This window comes from Monodon monoceros, unplaced genomic scaffold (assembly GCF_005190385.1).
Source record: "Monodon monoceros isolate NGI ecotype Baffin Bay Population unplaced genomic scaffold, NGI_Narwhal_1 Contig7649_ctg1, whole genome shotgun sequence".
Classification (NCBI taxonomy): Eukaryota; Metazoa; Chordata; class Mammalia; order Artiodactyla; family Monodontidae; genus Monodon; species Monodon monoceros.
Genome location: NW_021703183.1, coordinates 1 through 25,712, shown reverse-complemented (window position 1 = coordinate 25,712; position 25,712 = coordinate 1). Strand labels below are relative to the sequence as shown.

The following is a 25,712-nucleotide window of genomic DNA, read 5'->3' as shown; positions in this document are numbered from 1 at the left end:
TGACTAAATATTAGCAAATTTTTAATTTGCTAGCACCCAGTGATTACGTCTTTGGATTATTCATGACAGTATATATGCAGAGAACAAAAATTCCAATCCTTATATGCCACTAACTCTGGAGGAGTTTCCTCTTAGCACATAGTCCTCCCTTAATGGCAATTCAAGTACCTTTCAGAACACTGAGAACACTACAAAGAAATGCACCAAGTATATGGCTTTGTAAATCCCCAAACTCAGTGCAAAGATAGCCATCTGCCTCCTAGAAAAAACCTTCAATATCATCTCTCTTGCCCACCACAGGCCTGTCTTCTCCGACACTCAGCAGGAGCAGTGACTGCAGCTCTACTCACAAGAAGGCCGCACACATGAAGCAGGTGTTGCCATGGATTTTCCCATCTGGGCCCTCGATGGGGTCATTCTCTGTGGTGCAGGGAAGACTTCCGTTCCTCACATAGTTACGGTATTCATGGCACAGCTGCTGCCAAGTGAGGGAGGGTTTAAGAATCAGGTAACCAGGGCTTCCCTGGTGGGGCAGTGGTTGGGAGTCCACCTGCCGATGCAGGGGACACGGGTTCGTGCCCCAGTCCGGGAAGATCCCACATGCTGCGCAGTGGCTGGGCCCGTGAGCCATGGCCGCTGAGTCTGCACGTCCGGAGCCTGTGCTCCGCAACGGGAGAGGCCACAGCAGTGAGAGGCCCGTGTACCACAAAAAAAATAAAAAATAAAAAATAGAATCAGGTAACTAAATATTGAAAGCTTCCTCCACATTACCCCTTTGAAAACTATGATATAATGTCCCAAACATAATGGATGCATCAAGAAGACGATGCAGAAGGTTAGTATTAGCCAAGACGCTGTTCAGAGGCCTAGGTCACACATTGTTTGGAATATGAGATTGCTGTCACTTATCTAATTATAAAACCTTCAATTTACCCGAATATTATTCTGGGCTAGGCACTGTGAGACATACAAAAAAGAATGATTTATTGTCCCTTTCGTAAAGCAATTTGTGGTTGGCAGAATAATAGCTCCTGCCCCCAAATTTGTCCAAGTCCAGATATCCAGGACCTGTGAATATATTGCAGGGCAGGGGGGACTTTGCAGATGTGTTTAAGTTAAGGACCTAGAGATAGGGATATTATCCTGGATTATCCTAGTATGCCCAATGAAATTAAAAGGGTCAGTCCTTAAAACTGGAAGAGTAAGACGGGAGAGAGTGAGAGGGAGATATGACTACAGAAGAACAATTAGAGATGCAATGTTGTTGGCCTTGAAGACGATGGAAACAGTCCAGGAGCCAAGGAACATGAACGGCCTCTAGAAGCTAGAAAAAGCAGAGACATTCATTGCAGAGTTCCTGGAAAATGAAGAAAATATGTTCTCAGAGTGGTTTCCTATCCTCCCTACACTTTTGTCTATTATGAAGAATAAGTAATGCAGAGTAAGAAGTAAAAAGAAAAGTGATTACATGTAGCAGTAAGTCAGTAAGCATTTAAAAGTCTTCTATCGGGGCTTCCCTGGTGGTGCAGTGGTTAAGAATCCACCTGCCGATGCAGGGGACACAGGTTCAAGCCCTGGACTGGGAAGATGCCACATACCACAGAGCAACTAAGCTCGTGCGCCACAACTACTGAGCCTGCCTGCCACGACTACTGAAGCCTGCACACCTAGAGCTCGTGCTCTGCAACAAGGGAAGCCACTGCAGTGAGAAGCCTGCGAACCACAATGAAGAGTAGCCCCCCACTCACTGCAACTAGAGAAAGCCCGTGTGCAGCAACGAAGACCCAATGCAGTCCAAAATAAATAAATTAATTAAATTTAAAAAATTAAAAAAATAAAAAAATAAAAGGCTTCTATCATAGACTCAGAATTGTGATGTCACTATAGTGGATCTGTAAATATTTACCATCAGCATTCTTTTGAGGGTGCTTAAATATTGGTGCAGAAGAAGGCTGATAAAATTGGTGGAGAGCAATATAAAATATATATGTTTATGATGTGTTGCACATCACAGTCTATAAAAGCTAGGAAAGATCAAGGTGAGGAGATTCAACAGGCCTGGAAGGGGAAGCTTCCTGGAAAAACTGAGAGTATACATACAGGATAAACCCTAGGAAAAACACACCAAGGCACATGTTAATCAAACTAACAAAAACTAAATTCAAAGAAAAAATATTAAAAACAGCAAGGGAAAACCAAAATATAACATACAAAGGAATCCCCAGAAGGTTATCAGCTGATTTTTCAGCATAAACTCTGCAAGCCAGAAGGGAGTGGCCGGATATACTTAAAGTGATGAAAGAGAAAAACCTACAACCAAGATTACTCTACCCAGCAAGGATCTCATTCAGATTTGATGGAGAAATCAAAAGCTTTTCAGACAAACAAAAGCTAAGGGAATTCAGCACCACCAAACCAGCTTTACAACAAATGCTACAGAAACTTCTCTAGGTGGGAAACACAAGAGAAGAAAAAGACCCACAAAAACAAACCCAAAACAATTAAGAATATGGTAATAGGAACATACATATTGATAATAACCTTGAATGTAAATGGATTAAATGCCCCAACCAAAAGACACAGACTAGCTGAATGGTTACAAAAACAAGACCCATATATATGCTGTCTACAAGACACCACTTCAGACCTAGGGACACATACAGACTGAAAGTGAAGGCATGGAAAAAGATATTCCATGCAAATGGAAATCAAAAGAAAGCTGGAGTAGCAATACTTGTACCAGATAAAATAGACTTTAAAATGAAGACTGTTCCAAGAGATAAGGAGGGACACTACATAACGATCAAAGGATCAATCCAAGAAGAAGATATAACAGTTACAAATGTTTATGCACCCAATATAGGAGCACCTCAATACATAAGGCAAATACTAACAACCATGAAAAGAGAAATCGACAGTGACACAATAATAGTAGGGGGCTTTAACACCCCACTTACACCAATGGACAGATCATCCAAACAGAAAATAAATAAGGAAGGACAAACTTTAAGTGACACAATAGACCAGATAGATTTAATTGATATTTATAGAACATTCCACCCGAAAGTGGCAGAGTACACTTTCTTTTCAAGTGCACATACAACATTCTCCAGGATAGATCACATCTTAGGTCACAAATCAAGCCTCAGAAAATTTAAGAAAATTGAAATCGTATCAAGCATCTTTTCTGACTATAACACTATGAGACTGGAAGTCAATTAAAGGAAAAAAACTGTAAAACCCACAAATACATGGAGGCTAAACAGTGTGCTACTAAATAACCAAGAGATCACTGAAGAAATCAAAGAAGAAATTAAAAAATACATAGAAACAAATGACAAGGAAAACACGACAACGCAAAACCTATGGGATGCAGGAAAAGCAGTTCTAAGAGGGAAGTTTATAGCATTCAATCTCACCTCAAGAAACAAGAAAAATCTTAAGTAAACAACCTAAACCTACACTTAAAACAACTAGAGAGGGCTTCCCTGGTGGCGCAGTGGTTGAGGGTCTGCCTGCTGATGCAGGGGACACGGGTTCGTGCCCCGGTCCAGGAAGATCCCGCATGCTGCAGAGTGGCTGGGCCCGTGAGCCATGGCCGCTGAGCCTGCGCGTCTGGAGCCTGTGCCCTGCAACGGGAGAGGCCACAACAGTGAGAGGCCCGTGTACCGTGAGGAAAAAAAAAAAAAACAACTAGAGAAAGAAGAACAAAGACAACCCAAAGTCAGTAGAAGAAAAGAAATCATAAAGATCAGAGCAGAAATAAATGAAATAGAAATGAAGAAAACAATAGGAAAGATCAATAAAACTAAAAGCTGGTTCTTTGAGAAGATAACAAAATTGATAAAGCCTTAGCTAGACTCATCGAGAAAAAAAGGGAGAGGATGCAAATCAGTAAAGTTAGAAAGGAAAAAGGAGAAACCACAAATGACACTGCAGAAATACAAAGGATTATAAGAGACTACTACAAACAACTATATGACAATAAAATGGACAACCACGAAGAAATGGACAAATTCTTGGAAAGGTGCAATTTTCCAAGACTGAACTAGGAAGAATTAGAAAATATGAACAGACCTATCAATATAAACAGTAATGAAATTGAAATCGTAATTAAAAATCTTCCAACAAACAGAAGTCCAGGACCTGATGGCTTCACAGGTGTATTCTATCAAACATTTAGAGAAGAGCTAACACCCATCCTTCTCAAACTCTTCCAAAAAATTGCAGGGGGAGAAACACTCCCAAATTCATTCTACGAAGCCACCATCACCCTGATACCAAAACCAGAAAAAGATATCACAAAAAAAGAAAACTATAGACCAATATCACTGAGGAACATAGATGCAAAAGTCCTCAACAAAATACTAGCAAACAGAATCCAACAGCACATTAAAAGTATCATACACCATGATCCAGTGGGATTTATCCCAGGGATGCAAGGATTCTTCAGTATACGCAAATCAATCAGTGTGGTACAGCACATTAACAAATTAAGGAATAAAAACCATATGATCATCTCAATAGGTGCAGAAAAAGCTTTTGACAAAGTTCAACACCCATTTATGATAAAAACTCTCCAGAAAATGGGCATAGAGGGAACCTATCTCAACATAATAAAGGCCATATATGACAAAGCCACAGCAAGCATCATACTCAATGGTGAAAAACTGAAAAACATTTCCACTAAGATCAGCAACAAGACAAGGATGTCCACTCTCGCCACTCTTATTCAACATAGTTTTGGAAGTCCTAGCCATGGCAATCAGAGGGAAAAAAAGAACTAAAAGGAATACAAATAAAACTGATACAAGGAATACAAATAAAACTGTCACTGTTTGCAGATGACATGATACTATACATAGAGAATCCTAAAAACGCCACCAGAAACCTATTAGAACTAAGCAATGAATTTGGTAGGGTTGCAGGATACAAAATTAATGCACAGAAATCTCTTGCATTTCTATACACCAACAATGAAAAACAGAAAGAGAAATTAAGGAAACTCTCCCATTTACCATTGCAACAAAAGGAATAAACTTATCTAGTAATAAACCTGACTAAGGAGGCAAAAGACTCGTACTCAGAAAACTATAAAACACTAATGAAAAATATCAAAGATGACAAAAACAGATGGAGAAATATACCATGTTCTTGGATTGGAAGAATCAATATTGTGAAAATGACTATACTACCCAGAGCAATCTACAGATTCAGTGCAATCCCTATCAAACTACCAGTGGCATTCTTCACAGAATTAGAACAAAAAATTTTACAATTTGTATGGAAACACAAAAGAACCCGAATAGCCAAAGCAATCTTAAGAAAAGCAGAGTTGGAGGAATCGGGCTCCCTGACTTCAAACTATACCACAAAGCTACAGTAATAAAGACATAGAAATATAGATCAGTGGTACAGGATAAAATGCCCAGAGATAAACCCACACACATATGGGCACCTAATTTACAACAATGGAGGCAAGAACATACAATGGAGGAAAGACAGCCTCTTCAATAAGTGGTGCTGGGAAAACTGGACAGCTACACGTAAAAAATGAAATTAGAACACTACCTAACTCTACACAAAAAAAAAACTCCAAATGGATTAAAGACTTAAATGTAAGACCAGACACTATAAAACTGTTAGAGGAAAACATAGAAAAAACACTCTGTAACATAAACCATAGCAAGATCTTTTTTGACCAACCTCCTAGAGTATTGGAAATAAAAACAAAAATAAACAAACGGGACTTAATTAAACTTAAAAGCATTTGCACAGCAAAGGAAACCATAAACAAGACAAAAAGATAACCCTCAGAATGGGAGAAAGTATTCGCAAATGAAACAACAGACAAAGGGTTAATCTCCAAAATATACAAAGAGCTCATGGAGCTCAATATCAAAAAAACAAACAATCCAGTTAAAAACTGGGTGGAAGACATAGACATTTCACCAAGGAAGACATGCAGATGGCCAAGAGGCACCTGAAAAGATGCTCAACATCAGTAATTATTAGAGAAATGCAAATCAAAACTACAATGAGGTATCACCTCAGGCCAGTCACAATGGCCATTATCAAAAAATCTAGAAACAATAAATGCTGGAAAGGGTGTGGTGAAAAGGGAACACTTGTGCACTGCTGGTGGGAATGTAAATTAATACAACCACTATGGAGAACAGTATGGAGTTTCTTTAAAAAACTAAAAATAGAACTATCATACGACCCAGCAATCCCACTACTGGGCATATGCCCTGAGAAAACCACAATTCAAAAAGAGACATTTACCACAATGCTCATTGCAGCTCTATTTACAATAACCAGGACATGGAAGCAACTTAAGTGTCCATCGACAGATGAATGGATAAAGAAGATGTGGCACATATATACAATGGAATATTACTCAGCCATAAAAATAAACGAAATTGAGTTATTTGTAGTGAGGTGGAGGGACCTAGGGTCTGTCATACAAGTGAAGTAAGTTAGAAAGAGAAAAACAAATACTGATGCTAACGCATATATATGGAATCTAAAAAAAAAAATGGTACTGATGAACTTCGTTGCAGGGCAGGAATAAAGATGTAGACATAGAGAATGGACTTGAGGACACAGGGTGGAAGGGGGAAGCTGGTGCGAAGTGAAAGTAGCATTGACAATATATACACTACCAAATGTAAAATAGCTAGTGTGAAGCAGCCGCATAGCACAGGGAGATCAGCTCGGTGCTTTGTGATAACCTATAGGGGTGGGATAGGGAGGATGGGAGGGAGGTTCAAGAGGGAGGGAATATGGGGACATATGTATGCATATGGCTGATTCACTTTGTTGTACAACAGAAACTAACACAGTATTGTGAAGCAATTATACTCCAATAAGGATCTATTAAAAAAAAAGAAAGACATATCTGAAACAAAGATATGGGAGAGAGAACAAATATGAAAGTATGATGCCTGGAGAAACTGACACCTTTCTGGGAGTTACTTGATAAAGTCCAGGGATGGGGGATGCATATTTGAAACAGAAGAGTAACAATGGGAGTGGAGAGGAGGAGGAATGTGTTAAGACCATTTGAAAAATCTAATAGGATTTAGAAACTGATCAAACATTATGGATAAAACAAATTTTCAATTCTGAATTACTAATAAAAAGATGGTTCCAGGTAACAGAAAGTTACTGAGAAAATGAATCAGTTTAAAGGCAACATTTTAAACTGTGTCAACTTTCCCCCCCAAATTATTAGGCTTATACTTTTGAAGCTGTTGTCAGGAAACAGAATAAATAAAGGTAAACCTTGTGTAAGGCTATGTGAGAGTAATCCTACATCTGTGTAATGACAGACTTTGCTCTGCTGCTTATAAAATTGTAAAATTATAGAAATGTGAAGTAGATTAAAAATAATTAGAAAGTCAAAGGATTTAATTAATAGTCATAATTGAAAGTGAAAATACTAGTATTCCTCCATAGCTGGGTGCTGACAAAGATCAAATATGATAATATATGTGCTCTTTGTTTTGTAAATTGAACTAATGTGAATGATAGGGATGTTGTAGTCTCTCTTTAAAATAGCTAAGAGGTAGGAATTATGTAACCTGAAATTAGTAAATTGTAAAAATTGATAGTAATAACCTGTGCCTGACAACAGAAATCTTAAGAAAAGCCAAATAAGTTAAACTCCATTTTTTATGAACTAAACCTTAAATTTTGAATTATCATGAAATAAAATTGATACTCAGGAAACTTGTACTTAAGACTTTTTTTTCCAGGTTAAAGGTTATATTTATTCATTTTTTTAAATTAATTTTTATTGGAGTATAGTTGACTTACAATGTTTGTTAGTTTCCACTATACAGCAAAGTGAATCAGTTATACATATACCTATATCCACTCTTTTTTGATTCTATTCCCATATAGGTCATTACAGAGTATTGAGTAGAGTTCCCTGTGCTATATAGTAGGTTCTTATTAGTTATCTGTTTTACATATAGTACTATGTATATGTCAATTCCAGTCTCCCAATTTATCCACCCCCATTTCCCCTTTGGTAACCATAAGATTGTTTTCTACATCTGTGACTCTATTTCTGTTTCATAGGTTCATTTGTACCATTTTTTAAGATTCCACATGTAAGCGATATCATATGATATTTATCTTTCTCTGTCCCATAAAAAACAGGAAAACATTTATGCTAATGAGATATCTAGAATGTTATTGCAGAGAAAAAATGTCAGGGTATAATATAAGAATTTGTGAGAAGATTACCTTTGCAGTTTTAGCCTTTGCTCTTGCTCTTTCTTCTTGTTGACTGTAAGAAACAGGAAAAAAGAGAGACAGAAGAATCTTAATACAGTAGTATAGATTCTTAACATTCACAGGTTGATCATTCATTGCTTTGATTATTCTCAAGCAACTCCAAAGATCCACTCATAGTAGGTGTAATTTTATTGGGTAATAATTAGAATGATTTACCACACCTCAAGAGAATGCTGTTCAAGGGAAAACCCCTTAATTAATGAGTAAACCTATTTAGCTTCCCAGCAAATATCCTGGAATAGGACTTTCTTATTTGCTGATTCTTTTACATCTGCAAAAGGTGCAGAACTGTTTATAAAGTTGTGATATTTAGCTTCTGGGAGGCAGTATAGCATGGTGATTAAGAAGAAAGTTAGTTAAGAAGAAAGACTCTGCAGCCAAATAGAATAAGGAACACAAAAAGTGTCTTAACCTCTCTGTGTTTTCTCATCTTTAAATGGGGAAATGGAGTGGAGGGATAGAAGAGGTAATAAGAATACTTCTCTCAAAAGACTGTTGTGAGCATTAAATAAGTTGATACATGTAAAGCAGTTAGAATTAGTATCCGGTACATAAAAAAGTGATTGATAAAAGTGATTGTTATCATCAGCATTGTAAGCATTATTGAAAGTGAACACTCCAAAAACAGGCATATTGGGCTTCCCTGGTGGCGCAGTGGTTAGGAATCCGCCTGCCAATGCAGGGGACACGGGTTCGAGCCGTGGTCCGGAAAGATCCCACATACCGCAGAGCAACTAAGTCCGTGTGCCACAACTACTGAGCCTGCGCCCTAGAGCCCACAAGCGACAACTACTCAGCCCACGTGCCACAACTACTGAAGCCCGTGCTCCTAGAGCCCGTGCTCTGCAACAAGAGAAACCACCGCAATGAGAAGCCCGTGCACCGCAAGGAAGAGTGGCCCCCTGCTCACCACAACTAGAGAAAGCCCATGTGCAGCAGTGAGGACCCAACACAGCCAAAAATGAATAAATAAATTTTATTTATATAAATAAAATAAATAAATAAAAACAACAAAAAAACAGGCACATGATGAAAATGAGAGTAATAGCTGTTAACCATTTTGGATGAGTAACAGTGTTAGAAATTGAGTTTAATATACTCAGTCTGCAGCATAATTAGATCTATAATGCAGATAATTCAATCATGTTGTAGAGACAAAAATAATTTGCTAAAACGTTTTCATACATTACAGTCAACGTAAAAACTGCTCATTGATCAATTTAAAACTTTTTTAAAAGTTGAAAACACTATTTGTATATGATATTAAAGTGTTTAAGAAATGACTATGGAGGGAAGTATGGTTCTTAAGAAAGGCAATAGCCTTTGCTAACATATCCATAAAATATGAGGCAATAAAATTTTAATTGGATAAGGAATTTTTATATTGATGGAACAAACTAACTAAAATAGCTCCAAAATTGTGGGGTTTCTTATACTTCTTTATATGGATACTGATCCAAACTTTACTGTGAGTCTAAGTTGACTATAAAATTTAAGAAGCATTTTCTTTTCATAATGGAAACTTGTCAGAGGAAACAGCAGAGATGACCACTAGGTGGCAGACTTACTTCCTCATCTCTGAAAGATTAAGGTAAAGAAAAACAGACTGAGATGAGCGTAACAGGCAGATGTTACTACCAGAAGTTGATAATGGTTTTGCTAAATAATTATACCCTGTCTACACCCTACATTGAGAAATCTTATCATTTTCTTCATTTTTCCTGGGCCGAAATTTCCATCATTCTCATCTTCTCTGGGCCTTAATTTTTTTCCATCTATAACTTGGGATAATACAGAACCCATTTCATACGGTTGTTGTGAAGATTAAATGAGATTGGGTAGCAAAACCCAAGTATATGCCGATTATATGCCAATAAATGTTGGTTATGATAATTATATGGTCATCATCATGACGTCCATCTAACAGATTTTTTAATGCTTCCATGGCTCACTTACACTATGGGACAAATCTGCTGGGTTGTATTGCTCTCCACTAGGGAAGACGGAATGACTGAATCCTTTCAGAGATTCTGGGCATATAGAAAATAGAGTATCCCTTGGGACAAAGACTTAAGGAATACAGCAGACTCTGGTTTGAGAGGACATACCATGTTGTCTATTGTAAAGTCATACTTTAGTCTCCTGTAAATGAGGTATTCAACTCCTATACAACAAAATCATCATTCCTGAAGCAGCCTTTCTCTAACTATTGCAGAGTTCATCTTCATGTTGTGCCCAAATATGTCTCCCTATATCTCTCATCAATTTTAATTCTGTTCCTTGAGGTCACACAGAACGAGTAGAAATAAAAATCATGAACCAACACAAAACAAAAATTCCTAAAATTTGCCATGCACCATAATGATATCAATATATTACATGTAATCTCATGCATTTCCTCTTTCAGCTGATAATCCTTCAGAAAACTAAAAGCAATTAGTATGGTTGTCATAGAGTATTCTCTTCTCTGAAAAAAGGATTCGGAGTTCTTTCTGAAATGTCCTGAAATTATTCTGCATTTTTTATATCACAGTAGTTATCATCTGAAAGCTCTCCACTTGGTTTTGGAGTTTTTTGTGTGTTTGTTTGTGTTTTAGTTCATTTAAATGTGACACACAAGAAGAGGAAAACTGGGCTTCCCTGGTGGCGCAGTGGTTGAGAGTCTGCCTGCCGATGCAGGGGACACGGGTTCGTGCCCCGGTCCGGGAAGATCCCACATGGCCCGTGAGCCATGGCCGCTGAGCCTGCGCGTCCGGAGCCTGTGCTCCGCAACAGGAGAGGCCACAACAGTGAGAGGCCTGCGTACCGCAAAAAATAAAAAAAAAAAGAAGAGGAAAACTACACTGAAGTTTTACACTGAAGAGGAAAACGCATTATTCATAATTGTCGGAAAACTGCCCTTAGCAGATCCCTGTCCCCACTGCCTCAGAAGCCCCAAGCTCTACTCACAAGAAAGCCTCACACATGAAGCAGAGGTTGACATGCACCTTCCCATCTGGGCCCTGGATGGGGTCGTTCTCTCTAGTGCAAAGAAGATGTCCATTATTCATGGATTTGCGGTATTCCCTGCACAACTCCTGTGAAATCAAGGAGGGAAGTTTGAGGTGTTGAACACGGGTTGGATCAGATTGCAAAAACTGCTGAAGTTTATACATTTTTCTTAAATGGCGGTCAGCACTTAGCAAATTTTAGAATGGTTCTTAACTTTGAAGACGTGAATATTTTTAAATGATCAAAGTTACAGACTCTCAACCTAGAAATAGTCACATATGCACATGTGTACATGCACACATATAAACAAATACACAAACCACAAACTGTATCAATGTTTCATACAGTTTAAGGGAATTTATGGGTTCCCTGAATGCCATCTATGGATCCCAGGTCCATATGCCTCTGACTTGTTGAAGAAGGTCCCCTCACCTCAAAGGAAGATGTATTCTTAGATTGCCTTTTATTTTTTGATTCATCTTCCCTCTTTTCTTTTTTTTCTGCTTGGCTAAAAAAGAGTGATTTAAAAAGAGATGAGTAAGAATCATAGAATCTCCAGATTGAAAGTGATCTAAAATATTCAAATATCATTCAGTTATTACAGTTATATATATTATGAACCATGTATGAACTGATGTACTGTTTGGCATATTGATATGTTTGCTAGTGATCTGTCGTGTTTTCAGATGATTTCATATCCCACTCTGCAAGGGTATGATCCTTGTTTCATGTCATTTACACTTCCACGGGAACTCAACCAGTGATTGATATGCAGGAATCATTCTTTGACAATTATGACATTGTGCAAAAATGTGTCACAAAAAAATGCCATTGATAAGAAACAAACACAATTTAAGAAACAAAATAGAATAAAGCTCCAAAAAAGAGAAATGAAGCAGAAAGGACAAAACCCTCCCTCATTTTCCCAGCAGCAGCTCTACTCACATCATAGTCGCACACATGGAGCAGGGGCTGTCATACATTTTCCCATCTGGGCCCTTGGTGGGGTCACTCTCTTTGGTGCAGAGGAGTTTTCCATTTCTCATAAACTTGAGGTATGGTCTGCACAGCTTTTGCCAAGATAGAGAAGGTAATTTGGACACACGTTTTATTCCCATTCAGAGCAGAAGTTTGAAGCATCTACATTGGTAGAAACTAATCTTTGAGCCCAGGATTTTAGTTGTGTTTTCTCTCAAATATAAAATTCAATTGAACAAAAAAAACCCTCGTGATTTGCTAAGAGATGGAAACAAATAAGACATAATAGGATGTATAATAAAAGAGGTAGATAAGTAAACTCCACTATAATCTAAATAGAATAAAATAAGGGCAAACACAGGTACAAGAAAATCTGAGAACTCAGAGGTTGGGACCATGAAATCTGATTGTGGAAATCAGGGAAGATGTCAGGGAACTAGGATACTTTGAGTGAGACTTTGAAGAGTAAATAGGATTTTCCTGGTTAAGAAATGGATTGAGAAATACACATTTTAGATTGCTAAAATAAGCTGAGAAGCACATGTCAGAAACTACCTGGCCTATAGCAGAACATGAATTTCTGAATGACGGTAAGGAGCCAAATAAGAGAGTTAAGGAGATTGAAATGCATCCTTTAGTTGATAATGAGTTATTTGTGCATTTTAAGAAGAGCAGTATTATGATCTAGTTAATATTTTGAAACTTTACTCCAGCTGTGTTAGGGAGGATGGTTGGATAAGAAAAAGAATAGAACTTAGAGGGAAGATTAGGAGACTTTCATCATCTAAAGAAGTTAACGGTAACTTATATAAAGCCATGAAAATGAATATTGTAATATTTCAAAGGTAAAAACTATGTTTTCTATGTGTGTACAATGTATTCTGAACCCAACTCAGATGTGAAATTTCAAAAATTCACATGTAGAAAATATACACTAAGTGTCTCAGGAAAGTGGTAAGCAAAAGCTAGCATAGTCTGTAAATGATGAAACTAGAACTAGATCATTTTTTTTTCAGACTGCAAATAAGTTCTTTTTACTGTACAGAGTTAGTCTCTGAAGCAGCAAGAATTGATCAACTCCCATATCATTCATCTCAATGTCATCTCCAGATTGAAAGGTTAAGTTTTTCTGGGGATTTTTGCAGGGCAATATTCCAGCCTTTAGGCTCTTTGAAGTGTGTTCAAATTACAGTCTACTCACTGCATATGAGTCTGCTTTTCCAGGTTCTCTTTTACTTCTTGCTTTTGCTTCAGCCTTTTTCTTTTCTTCAGCTTTTGCTTGGCTGAATTAGAAAAAACAAAACAAAACAAAAACAGGACAGATCCATAGGACCAAACACAGTCAATGGTTTCTCCACATTTCTACATTGCTAATCTGTCCTCCCTCCTCAAGAAGGAGCAACTTTGCCCCTTTATCACCACATACTAATGAGAAGCAACAAAACAGCCTCCAGTATAAGATACCATAACTTCTTCATAGTTTCTGCATAACACTGAAATAAAGATAGCGTTACTTGTGGATTTGGGAGACTTGCTTTCTCTAAATTACCTTTTTTGGCTGTGGTCAGAAAAGGAACATCATCAGTGTTCATCAAGGAGATATCAAAACTAGTACCGTGGGCTTCCCTGGTGGCGCAGTGGTTGGGGGTCCGCCTGCTGATGCAGGGGACGCGGGTTCGTGCCCCAGTCTGGGAAGATCCCACATGCCGCAGAGTGGCTAGGCCCGTGAGCCATGGCCGCTGAGCCTGCGCGTCCGGAGCCTGTGCTCCGCAATGGGAGAGGCCACAACAGTGAGAGGCCCGCGTACCGCAAAAAAAAAAAAAACAAAAAAAAACTAGTACCGTGGTGACATTACACCTGGAGCCTGAAAGTGGCCTTAATAAAGCACATTGACTGGTCCCCTTGTTTCACAGAGACAAGGTGAGGTGGTGAGGGCTTTGCTTATAATCTCAGGATATGACAATAACCCAAATTTCTCCTCTCAAGTCTATGTTCTATCTACCACGTCGTGTATGCCGTAGCTTTATTAATTCAGTTTACATGTATTGCTTACTCATGGCTGTGTTATCTGTAAGAAAATGTAGGATGGGTGGAAAAATGTTAATAATTTCCATACATTGATAAACCAAATGAGCCTAAATTTGCTTTGTACAATGGAATTGCATGGTATGTACAGTTAACTGATGGTATTTCAACCATACCTGGTTGTCAATCAAATTACAAAAGACCAAAGATTCTAAATGTAGTCAACTACTTAATCTGAACTCAATCAGATAAACTGAGTACAGTCCCAAATTTTGAAACCAAACTCAGTTATAACTTACTGAGAAATGTCACATTATATAAAGTAACATTTACTGTAATTTAATAAGAGTTCATGGTTGTTTCATGGGCAACTTCAATAATCAGTTTCTGCAGTAAGTGTTAACTTTGGGTCTTTGCCTCTCTGGAAGATGAGATGCCTCTAAACTTGTACAACGGGTTCACAATATGAAGCTTCAGCAGTAGAGAGAATTTGATATTTGCATAAGTCAGGATGTTCCAGTGCTAAGAGAATGAGTGTCGGGGGTAACAGACATCTTGGCATAAATGCTCTAAGTACTTATTCCCAGCTCTATTACTTACATTCTCCATGTAACTTCTTGAACTCCCTTCCCAGTTTGACCATCTATGAAACAAGCTAGTTCTATTAGATTACTGTAGGTTCCCTTTTCTCTTCGACATTCTAAAACTCTGTACTCACTAGAAGTCTCGACACATGGAACACAAGTTGCCATGCATTTTCCCATCTGGGCCACGAACAGGGTAATTTTCTTTGGTACAGAAAGGGATTCCATTCATTGCATGATCCTGATACTCACTGCAGAGTTTCTGAATAAAGAAAATGAGACAGTTTAGATATGGTTCTCTATAAACTTTAGATACTCTTTATCAAAGATATTGGAAAAGAGGAATTAAGGATAAAAAAATAAAACATTTAGGATGTATAATTGTCCAAAAGTTTTGTGATATTTCTCTTCTTGTAAGATTCATCCATTTGGGGCTTCCCTGGTGGCGCAGTGGTTAAGAATCTGCCTGCCAATGCAGGGGACACGGGTTCCAGCCCTGGTCCAGGAAGATCCCACATGCCGTGGAGCAACTAAGCCCATGAGCCACAACTACTGAGCCTGCGCTCTAGAGCCCACGAGCCACAGATACTGAACCCACATGCTGCAACTACTGAAGCTCGCACGCCTAGAGCCCGTGCTCCACAACATGAGAAGCCACCACGATGAGAAGCCCGTGCACTGCAATGAAGAGTGGCCCCGGCTCGCTGCAGCTAGAGAAAGCCTGTGTGCAGCAACGAAGACCCAGTGCAGCCAAAAATAATTTTAAAAATAAATAAATAAATTAAGATTCATCCATTTAAGTGTTCAACAAATAAATTAAAGGGATTAAATATGAATGTGATTTAGCACTTTTATGTCAAGTGAAAAGGATAAGGAATTGCAATATAAAAAGCTAAGGGATATGACACATGTCTAAATTAAGTATGCACTAGCATATAGGAAAGAATGATCCAAGGAAGTTCAGAGAAGAGCTTATATTTGAGTTGTATCTTTAGAATGTGCCTAGGAGAACAATGTGGCAAAAAAGTCCTCCAGGAGGAATTATGATATGCAAAGACACCGGCGTAAAAGAATATGTTATTTTGAGATAATCTATTACAGTCAGGAGTATAGTGGCTAAAGAATTAGCAGGACACAAAGAGGAAGGTTTGGGAACTCGTTAAAAGGAGACTTTGAAAAAAGTCAAAATCAGATCACTAAACTTTGAAAGGACTTTGGACTTTATTCTTAGGAAATGGAAAACAATATTTATAGCAGAGAAGGACCTAATCAAATCTTTGTTTTAGAAAGATTATCCAGTCGGATGTGTGGAGGGTTTAAGTGACTAAAGACTGAAGCTAGGGAAACTATAGAAGAGAAGGAAGGAAGGGAGGGAGGGAGAGAGGGCAAGAGGGAGGAGGGGAGGAAGGAAGGAAGGAGGGAAGAAGAAAGGAAGGGAGAAGGGGGGAGGGAGGGAAGGAGGTAGGGAGGGAGGAAGGAAGGGAGAAAAAGAAAAGGAAGAGAGAAAGGAAGGAAGAAATTGAAAGTGAAAGATAGGATAGTTGAGGGACATTTAACAGCTAAAATTAAAAGGACTGTGTAACCTAGGACTAAAGGAAAGAAAGCAGTTGAAACAGGCCTTAGCAATTAAGATACAGTTACACGAAGGCAGAAGGTGGACTACGGGAATGAGCTATTTTATGAAACTGAACTACACTTCATAGAAGGTGGGATAACTCTAAGAAATAAGTTAAATAGGGTCTCTTTAATGGAGTGAAATGGTCCAAATACACTCTAGAATACCTGTAAACATTAGATTTTCATAATGCCATTGGTTCATGGAAGTATTTCTTACTCTGTGAAAACATGGAAGAATAATTGAATCTTGAAGATTGAGGAAGATGTTGGCTAGAAGTATAGAGAACAGGCAGGATGCTAATGTATCAATGCAAAAGAAAGCTATTAGGTATCTGTGCTAAGATGGCAGCAGTGGAAAAAAGGGAGATGACTAGTTAAGAGGTGTTTTTAAAGTAGAATGTCGTATGATTTTAAAAGGATCATATTAAAATTTTACATTGCTATTGCTTTCAAAATGAAAACCCCCAAAACAACTGTCACACATTTGAAGAATGTATATCAGCTTTGAATTCAGATAAGGCTTGATATATCACCTTCATTCAGGAGTGTAGAACTGTTTTTACTAATGTGCCTTAATTTCCTCCAAATAGAGCTAAAAATTGTAATGTCATAAGTATTCTAAATCTTATAAAATAGTAACTAAAAATTAGTCTCCAGAAACCCATTAGTAGTGGAGGAAAAATAAATAAATATTGAAAATGCATTCTAGAGTAAAGTACACACACACACACCCTACAAAAGTCGTAGCTGAATTGATCAAACTAATCCTCACCTCAGTTTCTCTTTTAACTTTTTCTTTAGCCTTTCTCAGGCGTTCATCTGCTTTATTTTTTTCTTCTGAAAAATGCTGTTTGCTGGAGAAAGAAACAAAAATAAGGAAGTGAATATAGATGTTTTGAATCTTCAAGCTACAAAATAGTCATTTAGATGCAAGTGGAAAAAAACAGCTAAGTGTTCCTGAGTTTTAGAACAAACATTTTCAAATCACCCTAAAGCCCCTTATGAAATTGAAATCTTCACCATTTCCCCAAAGAACCCCTTTCATTTTGCCTTTAAGTTTGCCATTTCCTTCCACTGTAACAATCTTTCTTTTCTTTTTTTTTTGTCATCTTCCCTTTTAAACCTCCCCAGCTTAAATTCTACCTTCTTTAAGAAGACATCCCATACCTCAAAGTGGAAATGAGTTCTACATCTTTCAGTGTGTTTTCATACTTGTATATTCTTCTCTTATAGGATAGTTTTCATTCTGTCTTGCAATGTATGTGTGTCTGTGTGTGTGTGTGTACATCCAAGGATTATTTTTACTATTAGCCTTAAGCTTCTTGAGAGCAGGGATCTTTGTCCATACGTTCATTCATTCACTTATTTATTCAACATTTGGTTAGTAATTATTTTTCGGCAAGCATTGGAAAGCACTCTGGGCATATAGTTCAGTAGTTTACAGTATAAACACATACCCTATCTTCTTAGAACTTACAGACCAGTAGAGAAGAGTGACAGTCAACAAACAGTACTAGAAATAATTATACAAATACCAACTATGATGACTATTATAAAATAAAATTATCAAGTGTTATAAAGATTGAATTTAATTAGTGATTTTAGGAGATTTCATCCAAGGAAGGATAATCTTGAAATGCAAACCATAGAAGAGACATTAGCTGGCCCAAACAAGAACTGGCAGTCAGAAAGTGTAGGAAAGAGCTCATAGAGTTCAAGGATCTAAAAAGAAATGTGATGAGACCTTTCCTGAGCCATCTTTATAAGTGCCATAATTTATATGTTGTGGGATTTGCTCTTCCCCCAGGGTCAGATGTCCAAGATGAAAAGACAGAGTTAATCCAGTTCACATATGAACATGGAGTTTTTTGTGGGCATCCCATCTATTCTGCCACAATGGGGTAATTACTGAAGGAAAAGAATCAAAGTCCTAGTGCCTGCTTTTAACCCTTATTCTGTACTATGACTAGCTCATAAAAAGGCCTACAAAGGTCATGGGAGAAAATGTTAACAAGTATTTTGTAATCCAGTCATCCTACTGGAAATTAGAATCCATTTGTATTAAAAAAGAAATATATAGCATTAGAGCCTACTTATTAGGTGGTATTATGATTTGTAGAGGACATAAAACAGCTCAAAAATTCTCAACAACAAATATTCCCATGAACATTGTTCTTATTCATCATTTTAGTCACTCTCCACTTCACCTTTTGAGTAACTTCAAAGAAACCACATCTATACTTACAAAATTTCAGCACACAGGGCACATTTGTTGCCATGCATCCTGCCATCAGGGCCACGGACTGGCTCACTCTCCCGTGTACAAGGAAGTCTTCCATTCCTCACTTGGTTTTCATATTCCTTGCAGAAATCCTTTAAAAAGACAAGTAATTACATTTAGCACTTTTCTATTCTTTAATCTAGAAAATGTGCATCATGGATTTATAGTCAAAGAATGTCATATCTAGAAAGTGTTGGTGAACACACACAACGTATTAATGAGAAATAGTAATTACATTGTCAAATTACTTGGTACCTGTATATACTATGTCGTGTATTTATTAAAAGTAAAAGAGTAAAAGAGCCTAGGAAAGAATAAGGCTGAGCAAATACTTTCTAAAATCAGATAGTTTTTGTTCACTTTCAAATCTATGGAAAAAGATAATAAATAAAAGATCTGTCGTGAGGTTCCAGCAAAGACATAACAAAACACAGCAGCCAAGACAAAACAAAAGTGTTGCCAATGAGCAGAATATAGAATCTGTAAGATGAGATACTTAAGAGCTACTTAATATGGAACAAGTCAAGAACAATTTACTTAGTTTGCAAGGAAAAAGGAATAAGGTGGTATCCAACAGCATTATGCTTACTCTATTTGTTTTCTCTGTGGATCTGTGGATCATTTTTATATATACTCTGCCACCTTTATCAATGTTCATTTCTAACACTGCGGGTGGAAACCTCAGGAGTGAACCTAATTTTCCTTCATTACCCACTTAGAAATGCAGACCATCAAGACTAATCTTTATTTAGAAAACCTAAAAAGGTGGTGACTTCCTCCCAAAATTCAGAAGAGGTTTATACACACAAATTTCCTGATTGATGCTTGAATTCAGTATTTTGAAGTTTCTCTCTGTGTTTTGAAAATTCTATTTGAGAAGGGCCATATATATGTGTGTGGGTATGTGTGTATACAAAAGTTATATTTAATTATGATAAATATATATATAAACTTTAAAACACTATACCAAAACACTACTTGATAGCATATATTACTATAATATAATCTATAAAAATGCTTCTCTGTAGCCTTTTTCAACTGTATGACCCTCATCTTCCCATTTCAGCTAAAAAAACGTGAGCATAAAGAGTATGGTTTATTCACTGCAGTATTATTTACATTAGCCAAGACGTGGAACAACCTAAGTGTTCATCAGTAGATGAATGGATAAAGAAGATGTGATATATACATATATACAATGTGTATGTATGGATGGATGGAATATTATTCAGTCATGAAAAAGAATGAAATCTTTCCATTTGTGACAGTATGGATGGGTTGTAAAGGGTATTATGCTAAGTGAAATAAGTGAGACAGAGAATGGTAATTACTGTATGACTTTCCTTATATGTGGAATCTAAAAAAACAAAACAAAGGAACAAATAAAACAGACTCATAGATACAGAGAACAAACTGGTGGTTGCCAGTGGGGAGGGGAGTGGGGTGGGGTAGGGGAAATAGGTGAAGGGGATTAAGAGGTACAGACTTCCCGTTATAAAATAAATAAGTCATGGAGATGTAATGTACAGCAAAGGGAATATAGTCAATAATATTATAAGAACTTTGTATGGTGACAAATGGTATCTAGACTTATCATGGTGACCATTTTGAAATGTATATATATATATATATATATATAAAATCAGTGTGATGTACACCTAAAACTAACGTGATATTGCATATCAATTATACTTCAATTAAAAAACTTATTTTAAAAAAGAGTGTGGTTTGGAGTCAGAAGGGAAATTAAACTGTGGCTCTAACTCACGGGGAGACCATAGCAAAGTCACATCACCTTTGAGACTTCAGTCTCACTACCAACACAAAGGCAGTTTTCAGAATAGCTGCTCTTTAGGACCTTTTCTAGATCTAGTATTCTCTGATTTAAAAAAATATATAACTCACACTTCATTAGGACACTTTAAAAGAGAATCTAATGAGGAGATATTTGTCTTTAGAGGAGTAATGGGTGTGTTCCGAACTTCCTGGTTGTAACAATCTAGGAATACAGACGCAGAAGACAGTCACCTGATAATCACAGTGTGGTAATAAAATTGATGCTCAATGGTTCCCATAAAAGAAACAATGATAATTTCAGTTTATAAGTTGTGATTCATCCAAGGAGATTCTAAAGAAATGCTGTGTGATCAACCCACTGACAGGTTAATTATGGGGCAAATATTGAGCCATCACAATAATGCAGTCCTGTTTAACATAATCATGTCCAATGACCCCACCAAAACAATGATCCCAGCCACAGACAAAAAGAAGGAAAAGTAGCTGAGGCATGATGAAAGACAAGGGAAAAGAAACTCCCTGTTTATGAAGTAATAAAATGTTGAATATCACAAGATGACCCAAAGTGTTATACTGAAATTTAACAACCACCACAACAAAATTGCTTTTCAAATCTCAGTGAGTGTTGAACACATTATGGATAATTATGAATGCTCTGTGTTTCTTAATTTAAATTCTGAATGCTCTATTTAGGGTGTGACATTTGTTTCATTGAATGGCATTATGAAGTGGAAGTTCAGCTCTTAACTACCAAAAATTGCACCTGTGTCTCCCCTTAGGAAAACATATGCCCTACAATCCACAAAAATAGTATCTTTTTATTAGCACCAAAGGGTGCAGGACACAGAATCAGAATCCAACAGGAGGGTAAAATTGAGATCATTTACCCAGCCTCCTTATTTTACGAATAATGAAAATTGAGACCTGGACAGAAGAGATGAGTTGCTCAGTTTCACACACCCAGAGAAGGACTAAAACTAAGGTGTTCTGACTTTTCAACAAAAGACTACTCATTACCAAAGTAGCTGCTATCACTTTCATTGAAAGTAGGGTTTAATAACCTTGGTGATTTAAGAAATCCAGGCTGTGTTATCTACAATGCATATTCAATTAACGAAAGGAATAATTTTTTATACTAGATTGAAAAACTAAATCATCGAATAATTTGAAAAACCTTAATTTTAAGGTTATTTTAAAAACAATATCAATAATTGTTTGAGGTTTTTGTTTAATCAGAAGCATGACCTTTATAAATGCATGCCTTATCTGAACATAATAACCATAATGGAAAAATGAATAACTCATTTGCATCAGTGGGAATATACATAAAATACACCAGTGGATATACTGTTTAAAAGGTTCTGGAATTATTTTCAAGTTATTCCTGTCAAATTTATATTAAGTTGCTTTTTTAACTAATTTATTCAAAGCAAAAGTAATTTACACTAAGTCAAAGAGAAGTCTCGTGGAAACTAAGCAGAATTTAATTTGCATAAACTTTGTCTTGTTTTTTTTAAGCAAGCAGAGTATTTTGAGCTTTAGGTGGGAAATGCTATTTTAACTTTGAATCTAGTGATTAATATACTTAGGAATATTATACTAGGAATATTGTACTAGGAATTCAACTTGGGAAACTTTAAAATTAAGGAGAAAAGTTCAATGTAATAATGAAGAACAATGACATGATTGAATTACCTTAAAGGTTCAAGTATAAATTGTTAATATTTATGTCCACAAGAACCAAATTGTGTTGATAAGAAATTTACCTTTTCAGCAGTTCGTCGAATTCTGGTTTTACCTTCTCGCTTGGCATTTTCTTCAGCTTCTTTTAAGCTGTTAAGAAAATAGTTGGTCGGTTTATGACTTTATCATATCTTCAGTGTCCAGTTCTGTGCTAAGCACTTCCATATCCTTTGCTCAACTTGCTCAACCCATCCACTTACATGAGACAAGCTTTGCCTGTCTTGAATGTTTGAGCCAGAAAATTACCAAAGATAAGGATGGGTGTGAAACTGACTCACTGACAATCAATTAGAAGCCTTGTTCTGTAAAACTGGATGGGTGTGACTCCTTGATTGACACACAGAAGATTGTCAGGAAAACTTGCTTTAACAGGAAGAACCAAGAGCTTTAAAACAATGCTGTGACAAGGATGAAACCAAACTAAGCATTTGAAGTACATGTTGTCATCCACACCCTTATGTATAGCTTTTTTAAACCTTGTAAAGTACTTGTTTGCCTTCATGTAAAAGCACCCTTGTCAATAAAAGCTACATTGAACTGAGCTTCTAAGTCCTTTCAGATCTATTATCTAACTGCAGTTCAACTTGGAGATAGACAAGACTATCTTAGTTCTACAGAGGAAGAAACCAACCAGGAGTCAGGGAGGTCAGATTCTCTTTTTTAGCTAGCACATAGAAAGAAACACAGGATCATAGAATTAGGGCAGGTTTGAGCACTAAAAGTGCATACCTCCTAGATAAGAAAGTGGAAATGAGGATGATTTCCTGTCTGGAAACCAGTTATAATAACTATTTTTAAACCTGAGAGGACATGCCCTTGAATTCCACACAGCATACTATAATTTTCAAAGACAGATGTGAAGTCCTTTAATCTGTTAAATCTTTCTCTCTCCTGATTTTAAAAATCCAGTGATATAAATAGAGCACTTTAAGGCTTGCTGACAAACGGATTAGAGAATCTATGCTTTAACAGTCAGAATATTAAAGACTCTGTGGATCTTACTCATATCTGTGTCTCAGTGCTCAGAGCAGTGTCAAGCACTGAGAGAAAGATTAACCCAGCAGTTCTTCCCTTTCATAAAGTCCCACCTTTTATACAACTAATAAATTCAGCCACATGACATTATTTTAAATTAGACTGTCATCTTCAGTGAGAGTATCTATACATGCCTGAATGAAGCAGTGCATGTCAAATGGCTGACTTAGATTATTCCACAAGAGAGCACCTTTTAAATTTTGAAATATTATGCCTTATAAAACACTGTGCATTTTCAAGTCATTATAATTAAATAAATAACTAGCATAACCGCTTTATCTACTCCTTTTTTTTTTTGCGATACGCGGGCCTCTCACTGTTGTGGCCTCTCCCGTTGCAGAGCACAGGCTCCGGATGCACAGGCTCCGGACGCGCAGGCTCAGCGGCCATGGCTCACGGGCCCAGCCACTCCGCGGCACGTGGGATCTTCCCGGAATGGGGCACGAACCCATGTCCCCTGCATCAGCAGGCGGACTCTCAACCACTGTGCCACCAGGGAAGCCCTATCTACAGTGAGAGGCCCGCATACCGCAAAAAAAAAAAAAAAAAAAAAAAAGAAACTTTATCAGATAATATGAATTAAAAAGAGAAGAAGCCACTCTGGGAGCAAGGCCCATTTCACCTTATAAAGACAAAGGATAACATGCTTGAGGAAAAGGACTTTATCTCTCTGTGGAGTGGTTCTCAGGATAGCAACCAAGTACATTCTCATCAGGTCCACCTGCTGGCCAGCTTGGGGGTGAGGATACTTACAATAGCTCAGCACACATCATACACTTATTGACATGTGTCCTTCCATCAAGACCAAGAACTGGTTCATTTTCCCTTGTGCATCCAAGTCTTCCATCCTTCACATAAGGCCGAAAATCACTACATATATCCTGAAGAACAGGGAAAGAAACTTGACATTTACCATCCAGATGGTAATGCTTACAACACCATTTTCAGAAATTTTATAGAACCCAGTGCCCCTCTGCCTAGTGCACACTAGCTACCTAGAGCAATGCCAGTCATGTAAAAGTAGGTCAGTAAGTACTGTATAATTCACATGGTTAACTATAGAACTCATTTACTTGTTTATTCACTTATTAGTAAACGTGGATAACCTATGATGTGTTAGAACAAAGGTAAAACACAGTCCTTGCCCTCAACTTGCTCACAATCTACTGGGTGATACAAAGAGACATTTAAAATACAACGTGCTACAGAGAACTGTATTTAATATCCTATGATAAACCATAATGGAAAAGAATATTAAAAAAAAGAATGTATATCTATAACAATCACTTTGCTGTACGGCAGTAATTAGCACAACATTATAAACCAACTATACTTCAATAAAAGAGAGAGTTACAAAAGATAAAACAATGTTACCTTCTCACTGTTTTTCTTTAATTATGGAAAATGTGGCTTTTTATATAAATAGGTTATTTATGTTAACATGTAATGGGTTATTGTAATTTAAAATGAAAAATAAACATATTTTTCCAGTTCTCAGTTTTTACTCCTGATACAATAAATATCTATAGATATAACTCACATAAACAAAGCTCCTTGGGGTCCTCAATAATTTTTAAGGGTTTAAATGAGTCCTAAGACAAAAAACATTGAAAACCACTATCCTAGAGTAATCCTACTTTCCAGGGATAAATGTATTTGTGATTTTTTAGGTATCTCCCTTTTTTCCCTAAGCATATAAAAGCAAAAGCATATTTATACACATATACATATATTTATCTTTTTCTCATAAAAATAATGCTATACAGCTAAAAAAAATACAATGTGCTAATATCCTATGATAAACCATAATGGAAAAGAATATAAAAAAGAATGTGTGTGTGTATATATATATAACTGAATCACTTTGCTGTACAGCAGAAATTAACACAACATTATAAATCAACTATACTTCAATTAAAAAAGACAAAAAATATAGTTTAAATAAATCTAAAGAAAAAAATAAAATGTGCTAAATGTCTTGATGGGGGTAACCTCACTCACTTCCCCTATTATCACAGGCTCACAGAATTTTAGCATAGAAAGAAGGTGTTAGCCCAACTGTCATTTTTAGATATGGAAGCACTGGTAAAGTGTGGTTAAGTAATCTGCCCAAAATCTCCTGACTGCAAGTGACATTGCTGGGGTTCCTACTCAGGTTAAGTTAACTGAAGTAGTTCCCTTTCTACAACACATGTAGTTTCCTTTCCCTCCCTCCCTCCCTTCCTTTGTTTTCATAGAAAGCAGAAATAGAGATGAAAGGTCTAAATACCAAAGTAACCTGCTCCCGTTTCGGGAGCTATCAGTTGCTTTTCATCTAAATGAGCAGTATTCCATTTCAGGTGCAGCAAGAATGA

The 25,712-nt window shown here is 37.0% G+C and overlaps 1 protein-coding gene across 1 annotated transcript; it reads right to left on the bottom strand.

Annotated features, from left to right (window-relative positions):
- Positions 1-50: 50 nt before the first annotated feature.
- LOC114891450 (serine protease inhibitor Kazal-type 5-like) lies at positions 51-24,287 on the bottom strand (the record flags this gene model as incomplete). Its single annotated transcript, XM_029215565.1, has 11 exons — positions 51-478; positions 8,257-8,299; positions 11,257-11,384; positions 11,731-11,806; positions 12,244-12,368; positions 13,478-13,559; positions 15,020-15,147; positions 17,275-17,356; positions 18,748-18,875; positions 22,347-22,413; positions 24,112-24,287. Coding segments are annotated over 11 exons (1,167 nt in total), but the record flags the coding sequence as incomplete, so codon positions are not given.
- Positions 24,288-25,712: the final 1,425 nt, after the last annotated feature.